The following is a 16,822-nucleotide window of genomic DNA, read 5'->3' as shown; positions in this document are numbered from 1 at the left end:
TGTGTGCCTTCGTGGCAACAGTTATCCCTCCAACGGTAACTAGCTTCCCTTCAAGGAATTGAACATTAGGATACATACATGTCTTCGTATCTTATGTTATCATTTCAGCTTGCATTCGCTATATCTTGTTTTCCACATTATATTGTGTTGGTTGTCCCTTTGTAGAGATTATTTATGCCTAAACTTTATATTCCGCTATTCATACTTGTCACTATTGATATATCTTGTCATTTGTGTGGATTTCTATATTGTCTCATACATTTCTATATCCTGTGATACTGCTCATCCAAGTTTGTATAACTTACCTGTGCTTGCTAGTATCATCCTTGTGCTCGTCTTGTTTAGTGACATAGTTGTCCTTTCAGATAGGCAACTTAGAAACTAGAGTAGTCAACTTTAAAATTTCATGGGCAACTAATTAGAGGTTGTAGGAAACTCTCACGTAACATGAAGTTGGTTCATGTAGAACAAAAGTTGCTTCTTGAAAACTAATGTCATTATTCAGAGAAGTTCGTCTAAATATACACATATGGGTCTAGTTTCCAGGGGCTGGTTGCGAGATATCGAATAGTTTTAAAATTGCTAGCTCTAGTTAGGATATTGCGATAGTATAACTTTTTGGGAGCCTACAATCTAAGATGTGGCACCATTTCCCGTTATTCTATGTACGACCGCTATGGAGGAATTATAGCATTGCCAAATCATATAGCTCGCCATCAGCAATAGCTGAAGCTTTTACCTTGCGAGATAATGATAAGGATTCAGTAAGGAGAGTCTGCAAATGGAAATACCAAACTCTCGAGATCACGACCTACAAACCGACAAGAGATTTATCATCATTTCCAAAAAATACTAGAGCAGGTAGTAGTCGCAGAAGCTCCTCTTTCCCTTCGATCAATGTCAATAAATGTGCTCAACTATTTTGCACTGTTTCGACCGGAAGTTCTTCTCCAACATGAGCGACGTAACCAGCCGTTGTAGCCGTGCAGCTCCAGGGCCGGGAAGCAGACGCGTCGGGCTCCCCACGGAGCAACAAGGACCATCGCTACTTCTGCTAACATCCCCCCTGCACCAGCCTCCAGGGGTGACCATGCCTGGTGGCCGTAACAGGAGGTCTGCATCTATCCTGTCAAGCACCATGTCGTCCTGGCCGAACTTCCGCGCAAAGGGGGCCTTGTTGCCAACCATCTTGTCCCAGTGGCTGGCGTTGAGGAGCTGTGGGTGCTGACCTGGGGGGTTGTCCCAGGAGATGTAGTGCATGTCGTGGTTTACAGTGGTGTTGCCAAACTCATTGGCGTTGCAGACCACAGTTTGGAAGTAGCCCTCCGGAGAGGAGACGAAGTTGGCATAATAGAGGAGGACCGTCCGCGGGAGTTGTCCCAACCCCAGATCAGGTACTCCACGAACGGCCGAGACAACACCATCCACGCAGAACCTGATTGTAGACAACAAAAAATATTATTTAGTTTCGTCTAATTGGTTTTGTCAAACAAGCTCTATTTCGATGCAAAGTACTTTGCAAATCACTGTTTGGCAAAACACATAATTAAAAGTTGTAAGTGCAAAAATACAAGAGTCTACGAACACAATAATATTTTGCATTTCCGTGAATTTGAAGTAAAATGAAAGCTTTTTCGTGGTGGAAAGCACTCTAGTTGCCTAGGATTTTGGATCGAGATTACATACATGTGGTTAGTACATATACTGAATCGAGTCTACCATCTAGAAGTGCAAAAGTCCTGCTTTCGTAACATTATTTTCATCCAATTCTGTTTTGCCATTAGCGCTTCCTACGGTGTAGGCCCACATACAACATGTGTGCATGGAAGGCAACATATATGCATATGCTATTTCGTGGGAAGTGTAAGCTGGTATGGTGCATTGTTCAGTCACAAATAAATGTACGAACGATTTGGCTGCTTGTATTTTTTTGCAATTCAAGGGTATTCGGTGGAAAATTGTATGTCCTTGTCACATATCAAATAAATAATGCTATTTATAAAGCCACCATGCTATATTTTTTTTAGTTTACCGTCCAAGCTTTATCAAATAAAGCTAGGAGTGATATCTAGTTGGAAAAGTTAACGGGGGAACTATTTTTTTTTTGCAACAGATCCAAACGATTTGGTTACCGTACTATCTGATCCAACTGCCAGCCTACACGTTTTCACCTTCCCTTCATTTCGTCATTTCGATCCGCTTCTCCCGCATGTCTTTCTCTAGATTAATCACTAGTCATGATTGCCTGTTCGGCCTATTCTTTTTTTTACAAGAAAAAGATGGGGACTCATTTGTAGCTCATTCTTCGCCTTTTAGGAGGAAAGGATTGAAGAGATGGAGACATCCACTCCTTACCTCCTGATTGCTGACTCAATCATCTAAGCAACTAAACCATGACTCTGATTTGCATGCTTACTAAGTGAGGCACTATTTCTACACAGGGAACCGCAGCTGAACCTAGTAAAAAAAGGGCATCGTAAATACAAGGATTCTACCCAGAGTCACTACCGCTACATTCTGGTTGCTCATTAACCACCTCAACCAAACTTGTTTTGCAGTGGCGGAGGCAGCAATGCTTCAAATCTGATGTTAAGGGGGGCCTAGTTTGTACGGAACGTTAAAAATGCCACTGTTGATTAAGATAGTAGCATGAACATTAGGATGTTGCAGGTGGCTTGGGCCGCTGTTGGCCACCCCTGCCTCCTCCACTGTTGTTTTGTTTCATTATGATGGACCAAGGCTAAATTATTTCAGGGGCGCTTGAAGGAAAAAGGAAATATAGCTCGGGAATCCATAACACCAGAAGTTTCAATGCTACATGCCCTACTTCCGGACTTAGGCCATGTTTGCTTGGGCTTCTGCTTCTACTTTTGCAGCTTTTCCACTTTAGCCAAAAAGCCACAAAAGCTCCTAAAATGGTGGTTTTTGCTTCGGCTTTTGGCTTATAAATCAATAATATTATAGGATGGTATGGAACAAAAGCCGAAGAAAAAACTACCAATTTAGGATTTTTTTTGGCTTTTTTGCTAAAATAAAAAAGCTACAAAAGCAGAAGCAAAAGCCCAAACAACAGGGCCTTAAGCTTGTAGTTGAACGGATGGTGACGTTCTATGCTGACTTTTTAACTGAAACATTTTAGATTGATGGTAATTCACTCACAATGGACCTGTTAACTGAAACATTTCAGATTGTTGGTAATTTGACCAGGAAAAATGTTTAAACAATCATACCCTCTATAACTTATGTGTAAATACCACGGTAATTTATGCACCATAGACATGATAACATACGTACATACACGATGGCAACTTTGACTCGGGAGAAAAATTGTTAAAAACATACCGCTACTAACTTCTATGTAAATAGCATGGTAATAGATGCACCACAGACCTGCCAACTTATGTAAAAACACCATGGTAGTTGTTGAACCGCGGGGAGAGGGGGGATTTATTGAAAATATACCCTTGATAACTTCTGCATGAATAAAATCTTATTTTATGCCACACTGACCTAATAACTTATGTTTAGTTACCATGGTAACTTTTAATCGTGGGAAATAATCTTGTCGCAAATATAGTCCTAGTAACTTATGTGTAAAGAGCACCGTAATATCCGCACCCCGTACCAGATAACTTATGTATGAATATTGTGGTAACTTATACCCCCGGGGGGGGGGGGATTTGTTGATAACACACCCAGGTAAATTCTATGCAAAAAGCATCGTATTTTTCGCATTGGAGAACGAATAACTTCCGCTCAAACACCATCGTAACTTTTCACCTGAGGGAAAATAAGTTGTTGAAACATACCCCTGATAATTTCTTTGTAAAGTTATCATGTTGCACATGCTAAAATTACCATGTTTCTCACGCTCCAGTTACCAGCCTTCAAACTATATAGTTACGATCTTTATCATATTATTTATTACTAGGATGCTAATGTTGAAGTTAACATGATGGTCTTGGCACAGTTAGCATGCTACTTATGTAAATGTTAGCAAGACTAAAAGCAATTTTTTTGTTGATCTGGCAGAAAGGCAAGGTTCAAATGCCCATGTTTATGTATAGCAGACAACAAGGTGACCGAGATGGTTATTGGGGTTGTTTGATACTCTATAGACCTAGGTTCAAGTCTCCTTCCCAATACATTACTTGTTTTCATTTTTCTTTTGTGGGTACAAAGGAATGCAACGAAAAACCACCAACGATTCGTGTTGGCACGTGTGATTTTCAGAAAGAAGGAATGAAATAGGTAAAAGAAACACATGTGTGTCGGCGGGATGATAGCGATAGGGATCCGGTAGAGAACGAGTCTTGCGGTATTAGCGAGCGGTAGGAACGCGTGGGATTAGGGAGCGCTGGGTGTTGTTTGAGTCACTCGTACCTATCATTAAAAATATAACATCCACTAGCTATTACTATCCATTTTTAATTAGCAATTTATATTGATATATGGTTGTGATTGTTTTTATGTTTATAAAGATCTAGTAGTTGTGATTTATCTAGATAAGATTACATAAATATAGTGTTGTGATATACATTATGTAACTCTAATGGTGGTTACCAGTTTCGTGTATGGTTATGTAGATACAAATGTCATTCTAAGTTTCAACTACATTTTTGTATATCTAAAGGTTGTGATCTAATATAATTATCTAATTATATATATCTAACGGTCGTGATATATTTGGTTATGATAGTGAAGACTTAACCGTTGCCAATTAGTTAGAGATGATCCACAAGACCAAATCTTAAGGTTATTCTGTATATCTAGCATATCTCTCTCTTTTATATCCATATTACACTATTAGTATGTACTTACACCCTTCCGGTTTAAAGGGCCCAGTTCAAAAATCTCACCAACCAACGTAGATGGTGAGTGGTGGAATTATTTTTGTATTTTGTAAAATTACTCAATTAATGTATTAATTGCAATGCATTCATGCCTGACCAATAAATAATCCAAAACTTTTACATGCATTGGTGACTATTTTTTACTTCTTCCATGTAGCGATTTAATGCACCTCAAAATTTGAACATGTGAGACTTATAAAATGAAAAAATAATTTGCTACATTCAAATTAGCTAGAGCTACCTTCGAAATTTTTGTGAGGTTGTTTTCTGCCATAGACTAAGGATGAAAAACAGGTCCAACAGTACATGTTGATATGTCTCCTTACCACAAGATTCATAATTTCACCAACGCAGCCAGAAAATAGGGGTATTGCAGCTAGCTAATCATGTGTTCCAATCGTCTAGAGTGACTTTCATGCAATTCATGAGATGCAAGGAAAAAAAGAGCGAGGTATAATACGTCCTAAACGTATTTATAGTTTTTGTATTGTTTATGACTTATTTTCAGCAAATATGCAAACTTTTGAAGTTAATTTTTCCTAGTATTTTAGTAAAGTTCCAAGAGCCAGTTCTTGTTTTTTTACTTACAGGAAATATACAAAAAAATATGAGGATTATTTTTACGTCATGAGAGACGAAGGTGAAAATCTAGGTTCACATGAGCCCCATGGGCTATGCGCTTGGACGAGGTGCCTGGATTTTCACGCGCCCGAGGGATGCATGTGGGCCCACATGGTTTCCTTTCGCTGCATTCTGGCGCCCGTGTTATATATACCCTGAAACCCTTGCTCCTATTATGAGTATTTTTTGGCCACATCATCTTTGTAGTATGAGGTAAACTCTTTTGTAACCATGTTCCCATACTTTAATGGATGGGGGACTCCTCGGAGTCTTCATAAACATCGATCTTTGCTTCTCCACATGATGTGTAAGTGTTCCATCCCCTAGTATATGGGTTCATAGCAGTAGGCAAGATACAATATATCCTCTTAGTTCTTCAATACAACATACACTGCCCGTATTAGTTGCCTACCATGATTGTGGTTCATCTGATGTGTTCTTTACTATGATGTTGATCATGTAATGAATAATACCTCTATATTAAGATTGTTTTGGTGCTTTCTTCTGGTTATACATATTTATTTAGTATTATTTTTCTTAACTCGACCAGTTTAGATGGGTAACTAGTAGAGGGAGCACTATGCATTAGTTGGGTTTAACATTGCAAGAAATGTAATGTGGTGACCACAAATAAAAAAAAGTATGTATTATGTGTTACTGCCACTAAAGATAATTGCTAGGATGAAGCCATCAATGAAATCACTTTAATCAACAATATATCACCTTGCTTTAGGCAATACTTAGTTTTAATATTTTACTTTCACATGTCTGTTATACTTGCCGCTCTTCTATCTTATGGGGACAATTACCATTGGTGAAACTATGAACCTCAATCTATTTTTTAGTGAAGAAAATCGTTCAACAATTTTTGTAAACACTTTTTAAATTATTATTTCTTGAAAAGGTAAAAAATACTTTCTAGAAATTTATACATTAAGAGATATTACCCTTAAACCCTACTTTAGATTTATTGACTATTTTTTTGCCGCCTCCGCTTACCGACATCAGGAGATCTCTTTTATAACCATATCGAGGTACTCTACCATAGGGGCAACTCTTCATAGTCTTCGTCAACATTAATATCTACTACTCTAAGATGTTGTGTGAGTAGTCCATCCCATGTACTATGTGTCGGTGCTAAAACCGGCGGATCTCTGGTAGAGGGTCCCAAGCTGATGATCTGAGCAAGATGGAATCAGGGGGAATAGGGACACGATGTTTTACCCAGGTTCGGACCCTCTCAGGGAGGTAAAACCCTATATCCTACTCTTCTTTACATTGGTTGTTGATGGGGTACAAAGTACAATATGATCTACCTCGAGATCGTATGGATGAGTTCTAAGCTCCAAAATCTTGAAGTTGTCCTTATCGACTAAAACCCCTTGATTTATATAAGCACCTGGGGTATATAGCGTTTACACATGGGTAGTGGCAATCTAGGGATAAGCATGCATGCCGATCATTCAAACACGCCTTGAAGTGCACGCCATGTCTCTGGAGAACTCCATCTTAATCACGCCGAGGGCCAGGGTGTTCGAGGCCCATTCCTTAGTTACTGGTGGCTCCTCGGCCCCGCCCATGAATGGTGGCCAACATGGCATGCATCCCCTAGTCCAAGACACTGTGGTTCATAGTAGTATCCAAGATGTAATATCTCCTCTTTGTTCTTCAATATAATAAACAAATGAGCAGCCTATCGTGATTTTGGTTCGTCTGATATATTTTCAGCGGTTATGTTGATCATGTGATGAATTATACCTTTATGCTCAGATTATGTTTGGTGATTTTGTAAGGTCTATTCATATGTATTGCTCAATATTTTTCTTCTCTTGGCCAGTTTAGATGGATAATGAGTAGATGGAGCAGTGTGTATTACTTGGGTTTAACCTTGCAAGAAAGGTAACATGAAGACATTAACTATATTTTTATTTTTTAATTGCCACTAAGGATAAATGATAGCATGAGGTTTCTAATGATAGCATGAGGTCTGCAATGATGTCATGAGATCTGTAATAAAATCATGTTTTTCAAATCCCGAAAGGTGTACTTCATAGCCAGGACTATTTCAGGCCAACATTTTTTTGGCGAAGTGATTGTCCAAAGAAAAAGTATCCTCTAGCCAAATAGGACGTTGTAGACCGATCAAATGATCATGTGGTCTTCGTATACAATACCTCCAATTGATAAATGATACTTACTTAGCAAATGAGATTTTTAGCTTCTTGACTGAGCATAGTGTTAGGGAAACTCGCTCGTGCAATAAGTATCTTGATTCAAAGGCCTGTCCTCGGTTTTTTCAAAATTTTAGACACACATTTTTGGGTAGGTCTGACGGTGGCAACAAACCATTTCTTTGTGTTCTAACATTTTTCAGTTAAGTAGGCTTAAAGATTCAACTTTGGGAGGACATGGTTGGCTAATGTCACTCTATAAGAACAATATCCAGCCTTGTACCATAATGCTCACGATAGAAGTAATACATTGCACAAGGGATGAGTACGTGACCACCTAATATATCATTTAGTCATGCTTTGGTGGTCTCGCCATGTATCTTGGCATGCCCTTTTACGACAATTGACTAAAGGCTATGATGAGGCACTAAAACCTCACTCTGAATGGAGATTCTAGGTCGAACCTATGTACCGGGCGCTCACTCACATAAGGGCCCAGCTGTCAACAAGAACAAAATATGGAAATGGAAAACGCTCCTGAAAAAAAATTCTTGCGGTACCTTCACTCAGGATTCATTCTGATAAAGAACAATCTTGCTTGTCTCTATTAGAATGGAAATAAAAAGTATTGCTTTTTTCAAGAATGAGGAGGCTGCAAATGCCTTCTATTCCAATCAAATTTAGCTCGCTCAACATGGTGTGTCATCAAAGTCGCATCCAAAATGTGTCCACCTCACGGTGTTGCGAACATGTTTAGTTGACTATATACCACACAATTTTAGTTCGCTAATAATGGTGGGAGAACCATCATTGAATTTATTTCCATGAAAATGCCGATATGATTTCATTTTAATGGTAAAAACTCCTCTTGGATGTAGGTTATTTACCAGTGTAAGCACTAGCTCTGTTTGTGGCCTACTCTTCAACCACGGGGACAACAACAATTGTTTATAGCGGGATGCACGCAATTGGAGCATGTGGCGGGTATGTTTTACCGCACAAGGAAGGGAGCATATTATGTAGATTCACTCTCTCCCATAGGTGCCTTAGGCATAGTACCGATGTCCTATGAGAATATTATTTTTCTCTGTGTGTGTGTGTGGGGGGGGGGGGTGCATATTAGTTATGCAGAGGGTGACTGTGTACTCATTATGTTTGTATTAACTTGATGCAGCTTTCAAGTCAATACAAAATGCCCGTTGTCGAGAAAAATAAACATACAAAAAAAATGACGAGACGGTAGTACCCTGAACTAGCAAAAGAAAACGACAGAAACTCAATTAACAAAGAAAAGCCTAGAGTATATTTTAATACTCCAATGAAATGTAGAATTTAGTATTGTGCTCATTAAATGTACGATATTTATTGAATCTAAAAACCCCACATGTGCAGACGGTTTTTCCCCGAAACCACAACATTCCTCATTGTTCCTAAAACCATAGTATTCCCAAAACATCAAAAGAAAACATCCAAATGGGGCCTTAACTTTGTTACATAGGATATATGACATGGAGAAGTTCACCAATCAAAAGTCATTTTGGGTCCCATGTTTGTGTGGTTTTTAAAGCTCACTTATGAGTTGGTAGAACGAAAACGGTCTCGACAAGAACCTCTTTGGAAAGGTGTTTGTGGGGTATTCTATGTGTGCCTCTGAGCTGTTTGTGATGATTTTCACCCGGTTTCCACTAATTAACTAGGCAATTCTCTTCTTCTTAATTAATAGTTATGCAAATATTTTGCTTCCGTTTCAGGAAAAAAAAGCGTCCGTAATCGACCTGGTATCTAATGAAAGCTACATATTTCGCGCATCAAAATTAGTACCACCATCAGTAAGGTTTACAACAAAAAAGATGCGGCCAACAGAAATTATAAAATATCTAGTGATAAAGTTTCAGCAATATGGATGTTAGTGTTGATTTTGATAAATTTCTTCAAACTAAAGTAGGTTGACTTAGTTGAGACAACCCATTGTGTACACTTGTGTGTGGGAATATTTGCATTTGTATGTGTGCAGGTATACACTTTTTTCTCTTTTCTATTCTAGTCGGGTTTGTACTCTGTTTCACTTGAAGACATCTACTGTAAACTTACAAAGTCTCATAGGGAAAATGAATTATGATATATTTTGAAAGACCCAAAATGAACTAGAATAGGCCACAAAGTTTCACCTTATTTGTAGTTTTCACATGTTCTGATAAATTATTTGTTATTAATTTCAAGCAAAAATAAATATGCAATTGACACCCTTTTCATGTTTTATGGCAGAACCTGGATTGCTACAACAACTCCATCTGTTTCTTGTTACTCCACGTATAGGATTTGTTTGAAGTTAAAGCTCATAAAATTTGATCATGTTTATATAAAAAATATCAACATTCACAATACCAAATCAATATCGTTATAGATACAGCATGGTATGAATTTTCATATTACATAACTTTAATATTGCAGATATTGATATTTTTAATATAAACCAGGACAATGCCCATGCGTTTCAACCGGATTTAAATATTCTACCACGTTAGCTTGTGATTTACCCGCCCATATTAAAGTGATTGTGTAAATTAAAATTGAATTGATTCAGAAGACAAGTAAATTAAGGTGATTGATTATGATAGGGGATGGTTGAACGAAAGGACGGTGGGAAAAATAGTGAAACATAGAACCTTACATTCTTTTTAAGTAGTAGAGATTTGATCAACTTTACGAAGTTTGACTTCAGACAAATGTTATATACGGACTAAAATGAGCCTGTCAGTTTAGGGTTTCATCGGTCACACCGCCGGCTTAATTAGTTTATTTGCAACAAAAGAAAGAATACTTAAGGTTGCATGGACTAGCTCGATTCGAATCCTGGTTCCACCACAGGAGTAGGAGCGATGATAGCTATTTTGGATAGAAAAGTGGCTTCCTGCACGGCTCCACCCACTACGAATGAAATATTATGGGATGCTGAACGAAGATGCATCCAACGGGTACGGTGTGTGTCCTGCACCTCTCTTAGTTGAGGTACAGAATCGGTAACGGGAGGGGAATTAGAAGCCGCCCCCATCTTCGCTTTAGAGTCGAATGAGGGCACTTAGATTTACGAAAAGTCTAACGTCCACACGTGTGGGCGTCTGGCAACTCGCCCACATGCATGGATCCTCGTCCAACCAATTCTGCACGAATCTTGGCGCATTCTAACTGTTTTTGTGTGTCACGTAGGACTAAGCTGGTGTGTGGGCATTCGTCCGGTCGCCCACACGTCCTTTTTTCACCACACAGGGGGCTGGTGTGCGGGTGTTTAGCAATTCGCCTACACACTAGTTTCACGCATGCAGAGGGGGCTGGTGTGTGTGGGCGTTTATCACTTCGCCCACACGCCCGTCTCCTAGCCCACACCCAAAGCTGGCAGTTGCCATGTGTTTCTGCAGGTATATGGCAACTGCCCTAGCTTTGCTTGTAAGCATATGGCAACTCTTTTTTACCCGAGTTGCCATGTGTTTTTGCATGGTACATGGCAACTGCCGTAGCGTGCACGTAAGCAGATGGCAACTCTTTCTTTTACATGGCAACTCTCTCTTTTACCCGAACATGTTTTGCCATGCCTTCTTGTAGTGCTACATGGCAACTGCCTAGTGTTTAGTGGGTGGCAACTTCTAAAGTTTTGAAATCATGGCAATTGCAATAGATCAGACCATACATGGCAACTGCAGTTGAGCGACCATGGCAACTGTAGTTGTCCGACATGGCAACCGAAGTTCAGCGACATGGCAACTGCAGTTAAACGAACATGGACGAGGGTCTGGACCATGGCAACTGCGGGACGCGCGGTGACTGTCACGCGGGCGTGCGGTACCACAAGGTACGAGGCCTGACGTACGGGGCGTGTGGGCGTTATCTATTTCGCCCACACGCACGCGTGTGAAAGGGATCGGTAGGGAAAAAAATAGGTGTGTGGGCATTACTTTTTTTGCCCACACATGGGTGTGTGGGCTGTTCCTCTTATACACCACACAAAATGTGTGGGCAGCCCTCCTAACGCCCACACGTGTGGCACTTATCGGCGTCCTAGATTTATATCCCTGCAGCTACCAGCACCTGATCTGTTTCGGAAATTTTGTTTCTAACATAGATCTGAATTGCATGACTAGCTGACTAGCTAAGAATAAAGCTTAATCGAATTTCGAATATCCGCACAAGCACTAAATTTCATGAACAAACTAAGAGCTTTGATCAATGGACATATTTGCGCAGCATACATACCAGTGAAGAGTGTGAAAGCAGTGGGCAGCTCCCGCTTCTCGGTCTCATTCATCCACAGCAGATCTTGCTTCGTCTTCATGTAGAGGCCACGGTCAACGACGACCGGCATCGCCCTCGCAGGCCTGGCAAGAACAATCAGGGCGGACTCAGTCGCGATCCCGACAATGCTGCATCCATCATCGACTCTCTGGTCTTATGATTACAACACAGGCACATACGCTTTCCAACCCAGGTCGCCCGTGTGCTCGATGAAGTTGAGGTCACGCGGCAGCCGCGAAAAGACGTCCATCAGATCTGCAGCGATTTGTCAATAGCCCACCGGAATCATCAGCGGTGTCATTTACCAGTGATGGAAGCAGCTATGTTTGCCCGTCGAGAATCGGAACCGACCGTCCTGAGTGACGAGCGGGTAGTCGGAGGCGGAGAGGTTGATGAACCAGTCCCAGTCCGCACCGGGCCCCCGCAGGAAGATGGCGGCGGCGTGCAGTGTGGTGGTGACCATGGTGATGCCTCGGTAGGTAACAAGGTTGGCCTTCTCCACCACTCGCACATTCCCCACGGCGGCGACGACGGGGTACGCGGCTCAGCCTGGACACGGTCCGGGCCGGTCCGGTTCCGGTCCGAGCCGGCGTTTGGACCGGCCGCTGGCGGTCCGGTCCGGACCGGACCGAGCTGTACAACGAGCTGGTATTCTGGGACTGGACCGTTGGGGTGCCCGCTCGGTCAGGCCCGAGAGGACCGAATGGACCGGCCAGCTTTTAGGTCCTATTTGTTGCCACGCAGTGTATATTTGCTGCTTTTAGGTCCTATTTGTTGCCAGGCAGTGTATGTTTAGGCATCTGCTGGTTTTGGAGAGTAAATTAAGCAAAAGTACAACAACAACACTACTGTTAGCTACTACCTAGGCTATGTTCTACTGTTTAGGCATTACATAGTGATAAGCTTACTAATGAATGTAATATGACAAGTCATCAGTGATCACTACAGTTTTCAGATAAGCTTGGACCGAAACAGCAGAAATATCACAGCCACAAACAACTAATTTGGACAGCAAGCACTGGACTAAATTTGGACAGCAAGAATAACTAAATTTGGACAACATTTTCTTTGTTTTTTGGACATCCACAAACTCATTTTGACAGGAAAGATGGCACAAATCAGGTTAAGCACAAATATCACATCCACAAGCATAAGGTCTTATCATCATAGAACGACACGATTACAAACTTGCAATGACAATTCCAAGTCCATGTCAATTGACAAGTTGAACATAACACAAATGAGAGGTTCATCTCCAAGCTAGCAGTGACAATTCATAGTTCATGACTTGAAAGGTTCCAACAAAACAGAAATGCAAAAGTAGCCTTCACATGAGAAAGATCACTTTGACATTCATCTCCAAAATAGCGATCAACATCCACATGATAAACGTCTACAAGTAAGATAAGCAACATTCACATAAATAATATTTGGTATCATATGACAAGTGAAACATGTAGGAAGAATGGTTACCAATCGTTGATCTCCTCCACCACAATGGGTAACTTGATGTTCTCAACATCTTCCTCTTCATTCTCATCCCTCGGCTACAAGTGTGGAAGTTAGAAAAATGCTCACATCACATACAACAAGACCAAAAAAGAAAGAAAGAAAAAGGTAAGGAAAAGATGGCAAACATACCACCAGATTCAAGTCAACGTGAGCACCCTTGATATAACTTGCACCACAAACTAATGCCTCCACCATAACCGGTTTTAACGAACTCCTATAGTCATCTAATACGACACAAGTTGACAAACTAGTTTGAGGATGAGAAGTTGACAAGTTTATATCCAAAGTTCAATAGTACGAGTTGACATACCTAAAATCCTTCCGGTCGTGCTGAAGGTAGATTCCGAAGACACGGAGGTAGCCGGGATAGTAAGGAACCTCCTGGCTATCTTGGCCATAATTGGGTACCTAGGAGCATTGTCTTTCCACCAACCAAGAAGATCAAGAGCCTTGTTGCGAGGGGCAACCTCATCCTCTAAGTAGTTCCTCAACTCACCCTTTGATATTCTTGTTGAACGGGACGATAAGAAGGACTCGTACCCATCTTGAACCGGGATACTAGGAATGTTTGCAGAGGAAGATGAACTTTCTCCATTTCCAGCTCGCTTATCTTGAGCAACACATTTGTCATACAAGGCCGCCAACTCTTTCTCCACGATTTTGATCTCAGTCCTAAACCTCGTACTTCCTTCTCCATATAGTTCTCCAAAGGCCCACTCTATGTAACCCATCTTGTACCTAGGATCAAAGATGATAGCATTGGAGTGAATTAGAAAGCATACGAGTAAAAACAACAAGCATATGAGTAAAAAACAGCAACCATTGGAGTAAAAACAGCAACCATATGAGTAAAAAACAACAACCATTGGAGTAAAAACAGCAAGCATTTGTACCGTGGATCAAAGATGGTTGCGATCACCATGGCATTGTTCTTTTCTTCCCAATATTTGTCAAACTTCTCCAACATTGCTTCACCCATTTCCTTGTAGTGGTCACTATCACTAGTCATTGCATGTTTGATTGCAAGCTTGACGCCAACAATGTATGGGTAGAAGATGTATCAAGTAAAGCAATCATACAATAGTAGATGCATGAGGCAGCTCGGAGCCGGTTGCGGAGCCGGAGGCAGCGGCTTCCGCGGCACGCACGCCGGCACCGGTGCGGTCAGGGAGACGCGGAGGAGGTGGAGGGTGTTTTTTTAAGCTACAAATCAACTCTCCCATTGGGGCATTGGGAAAGTCTTTCTCCTTCCTAATCTGCACCTTAGGTTTGCTCTTCTTCCTCGGAACTGGCAGAGGCAGCGGCGAATCTTGCCTAATTAGGTAATTCAAGCTCTTTTCCTTTGCCTTCGCCTTCCCATTCTCCTTACCAGCACCCTTCGCCTTCCCATTCTCCTTACCAGCACCCTTTCCCTTCTCATTCCCCTTCTCCTTCACCATTCTCTACAAAAAAACAGCACATAATATCCACAGTCAGTACATCAACCATCAAGTGCAAATAATTCATCTTCTTCTTGTTGTAGCATAGAAAACCTTGTTCGGCACATACTGTCTACTCTCTAGAACTACATCTCCTGACCAAACATGTTAAATCATCTTGTACTAGTGCAAACAAACATATGGTCATCTAGCAATAGTGCGCAATCAAGCATTTTTCAGAAACTATTGTCAGTTGTCAGTATAATCTCCTGCCTAAAGTTTGCTGTTGAAACACTACATATGCATATACTGGCATTCTCTTGATCTTGCTAAAATGCATTCAGGCATACCATTGCCATCAACCATAACCATACGATTCACTGTCAGTCACCATAGTAGCAAACGCCATCTGAAAATTCATGTTTGTATGTGTTTGTACAGTGATGTTGCCTCTCAAATTACTAGTGTATCAGCGGAGCTTTCCTAGTTGTTCTTCTTTGGTGAAATCTACCGCTGGTCTCTAATATGTCATGCACAATGTATAATGCACAGAAATATGCTGCACACTATTTAATTATTATAGCATAGAAAACCTTGTTGAAACACAACATCTCCTGACTAAAGTTTGCTGTTGAAACACTACATCTCCTGAAACTCTTACATTAGTTCAGAAAATTCAGAAACTCTTAGTGGGACAAAAGTTTCTTGTTCAAACACTACATCTCCAGATCTCCTATCTAAGTCTCTAGCACTGAATCATCTCAGTTCGGCGAGGGAGACTTAGATTCATCTTCAGAAAATTCAGAAACTCTTAGTGGGACAAAAGTTTCTTGTTCAAACATTACCTCTTCCTCTTCGTGGCGCTCGGCGAGGAACCAGGGAAGGCGGGACCGATGGCGTGCTGGCCTTGCTGCGTCCCCGACGTACACTTGCTCCTCCAGCTCGGACTCGGACGAGATGGCGCCGTCGGTGAAGGGGAGAGGCCGCGGGCGACGGCGCCGTCGCCTTAGGGTTAGGGTTAGGGATTGGAGAGGAGGAGGCGCTGTGAGGAGAACGAGAAGGGAATCGACCCAGGAGGAGGGGGAATGGAACGAGGGGAGGGGGGTCGCTCGCTCTGTCTAGCCAGATGGCCTTTTCATGGGCCTTGCACCATCGGTCCGCTCGGTCGGCCCGGTTATAGACCGGACCGGACCGAACTTTTCGCGGTCTGTATTTCTGGGCCCGGACCGTCATGTTTTTCTACCGGGCCTGGACCGTACGGTCCGGTCCTGAACGGGCCACGAGCGGGCCGCAAACCTTGCTCGTGTCGTCCAGGCTGATACGCGGCCACGAACGCCGCCAGCCCCGTGCGGTCCGAGTCGGGCGCCTCCGCATCCAGGTGGAGGATGTAGTGGTTCCGTGGGTGGTAGAGCGCGAGGAGGCAGCGGCGGAGCCTGCCAGCGTCCCCGGCCGAGCCGGAGATGAGGTAGGCGAAGCGCGGGGGTGCGCGCTGGCTGGCAGGGGAATATTGGAGGAGGAAGAATGAGGCGGAGGGGAATGCGATCCAGGAGGCCCCGAGGAGGAACACGGCGAAGAGGGCCCCGGCGGCCACGCAGAGCACGCACCGCAGGTCCATGCGGGTGAAGGAGCGTCCGCGTGGGGAGGAGTGGGTGTCGATATCCTTGGTGGCAAAGCAGGGCTGTGGAAGAAGAATACAGGAGACTCGTGTTCATTAGCACATACGAGATACGAACTGAAAGAGAGCCCCAGCGTCAATGGCCGGCAGACAGGCAGTAAACAAGTTGGAAGCCGACGGCGGTGAGAGTTCATTTTTTGTCACATATATGTGCGAGGAGAGGAGCACGAAGGTGACAGCCCGAGCGAAGAAGCACAGATACTTTGCCTTAAGCACTAAGCTTTGTGGTCTGTCCATGATTGACTTCGGTGGGAGGAAGCAGGTGGGAGAGACGAACAGAAAACC

At 42.3% G+C, this 16,822-nt stretch overlaps 1 protein-coding gene and 1 pseudogene across 1 annotated transcript; both read right to left on the bottom strand.

Annotated features, from left to right (window-relative positions):
* Positions 1-900: 900 nt before the first annotated feature.
* Positions 901-16,581, bottom strand: LOC123171480 (beta-glucuronosyltransferase GlcAT14A-like; annotated as a pseudogene).
* On the bottom strand, positions 13,056-14,813 carry LOC123167420 (zinc finger BED domain-containing protein RICESLEEPER 1). Its single transcript, XM_044585258.1, has 5 exons — positions 14,338-14,813; positions 13,755-14,182; positions 13,574-13,668; positions 13,406-13,479; positions 13,056-13,325 (listed from the first exon to the last, which is right to left on the bottom strand). Coding segments are annotated over exons 1-5 (714 nt in total). The 5' UTR covers positions 14,454-14,813; the 3' UTR covers positions 13,056-13,324.
* Positions 16,582-16,822: the final 241 nt, after the last annotated feature.

Source organism: Triticum aestivum, chromosome 7D, assembly GCF_018294505.1.
Source record: "Triticum aestivum cultivar Chinese Spring chromosome 7D, IWGSC CS RefSeq v2.1, whole genome shotgun sequence".
In the NCBI taxonomy this organism is placed as follows: Eukaryota; Viridiplantae; Streptophyta; class Magnoliopsida; order Poales; family Poaceae; genus Triticum; species Triticum aestivum.
Note: the sequence above shows the minus strand (reverse complement) of the source record. Positions and strands in the feature narration are given on the sequence as shown.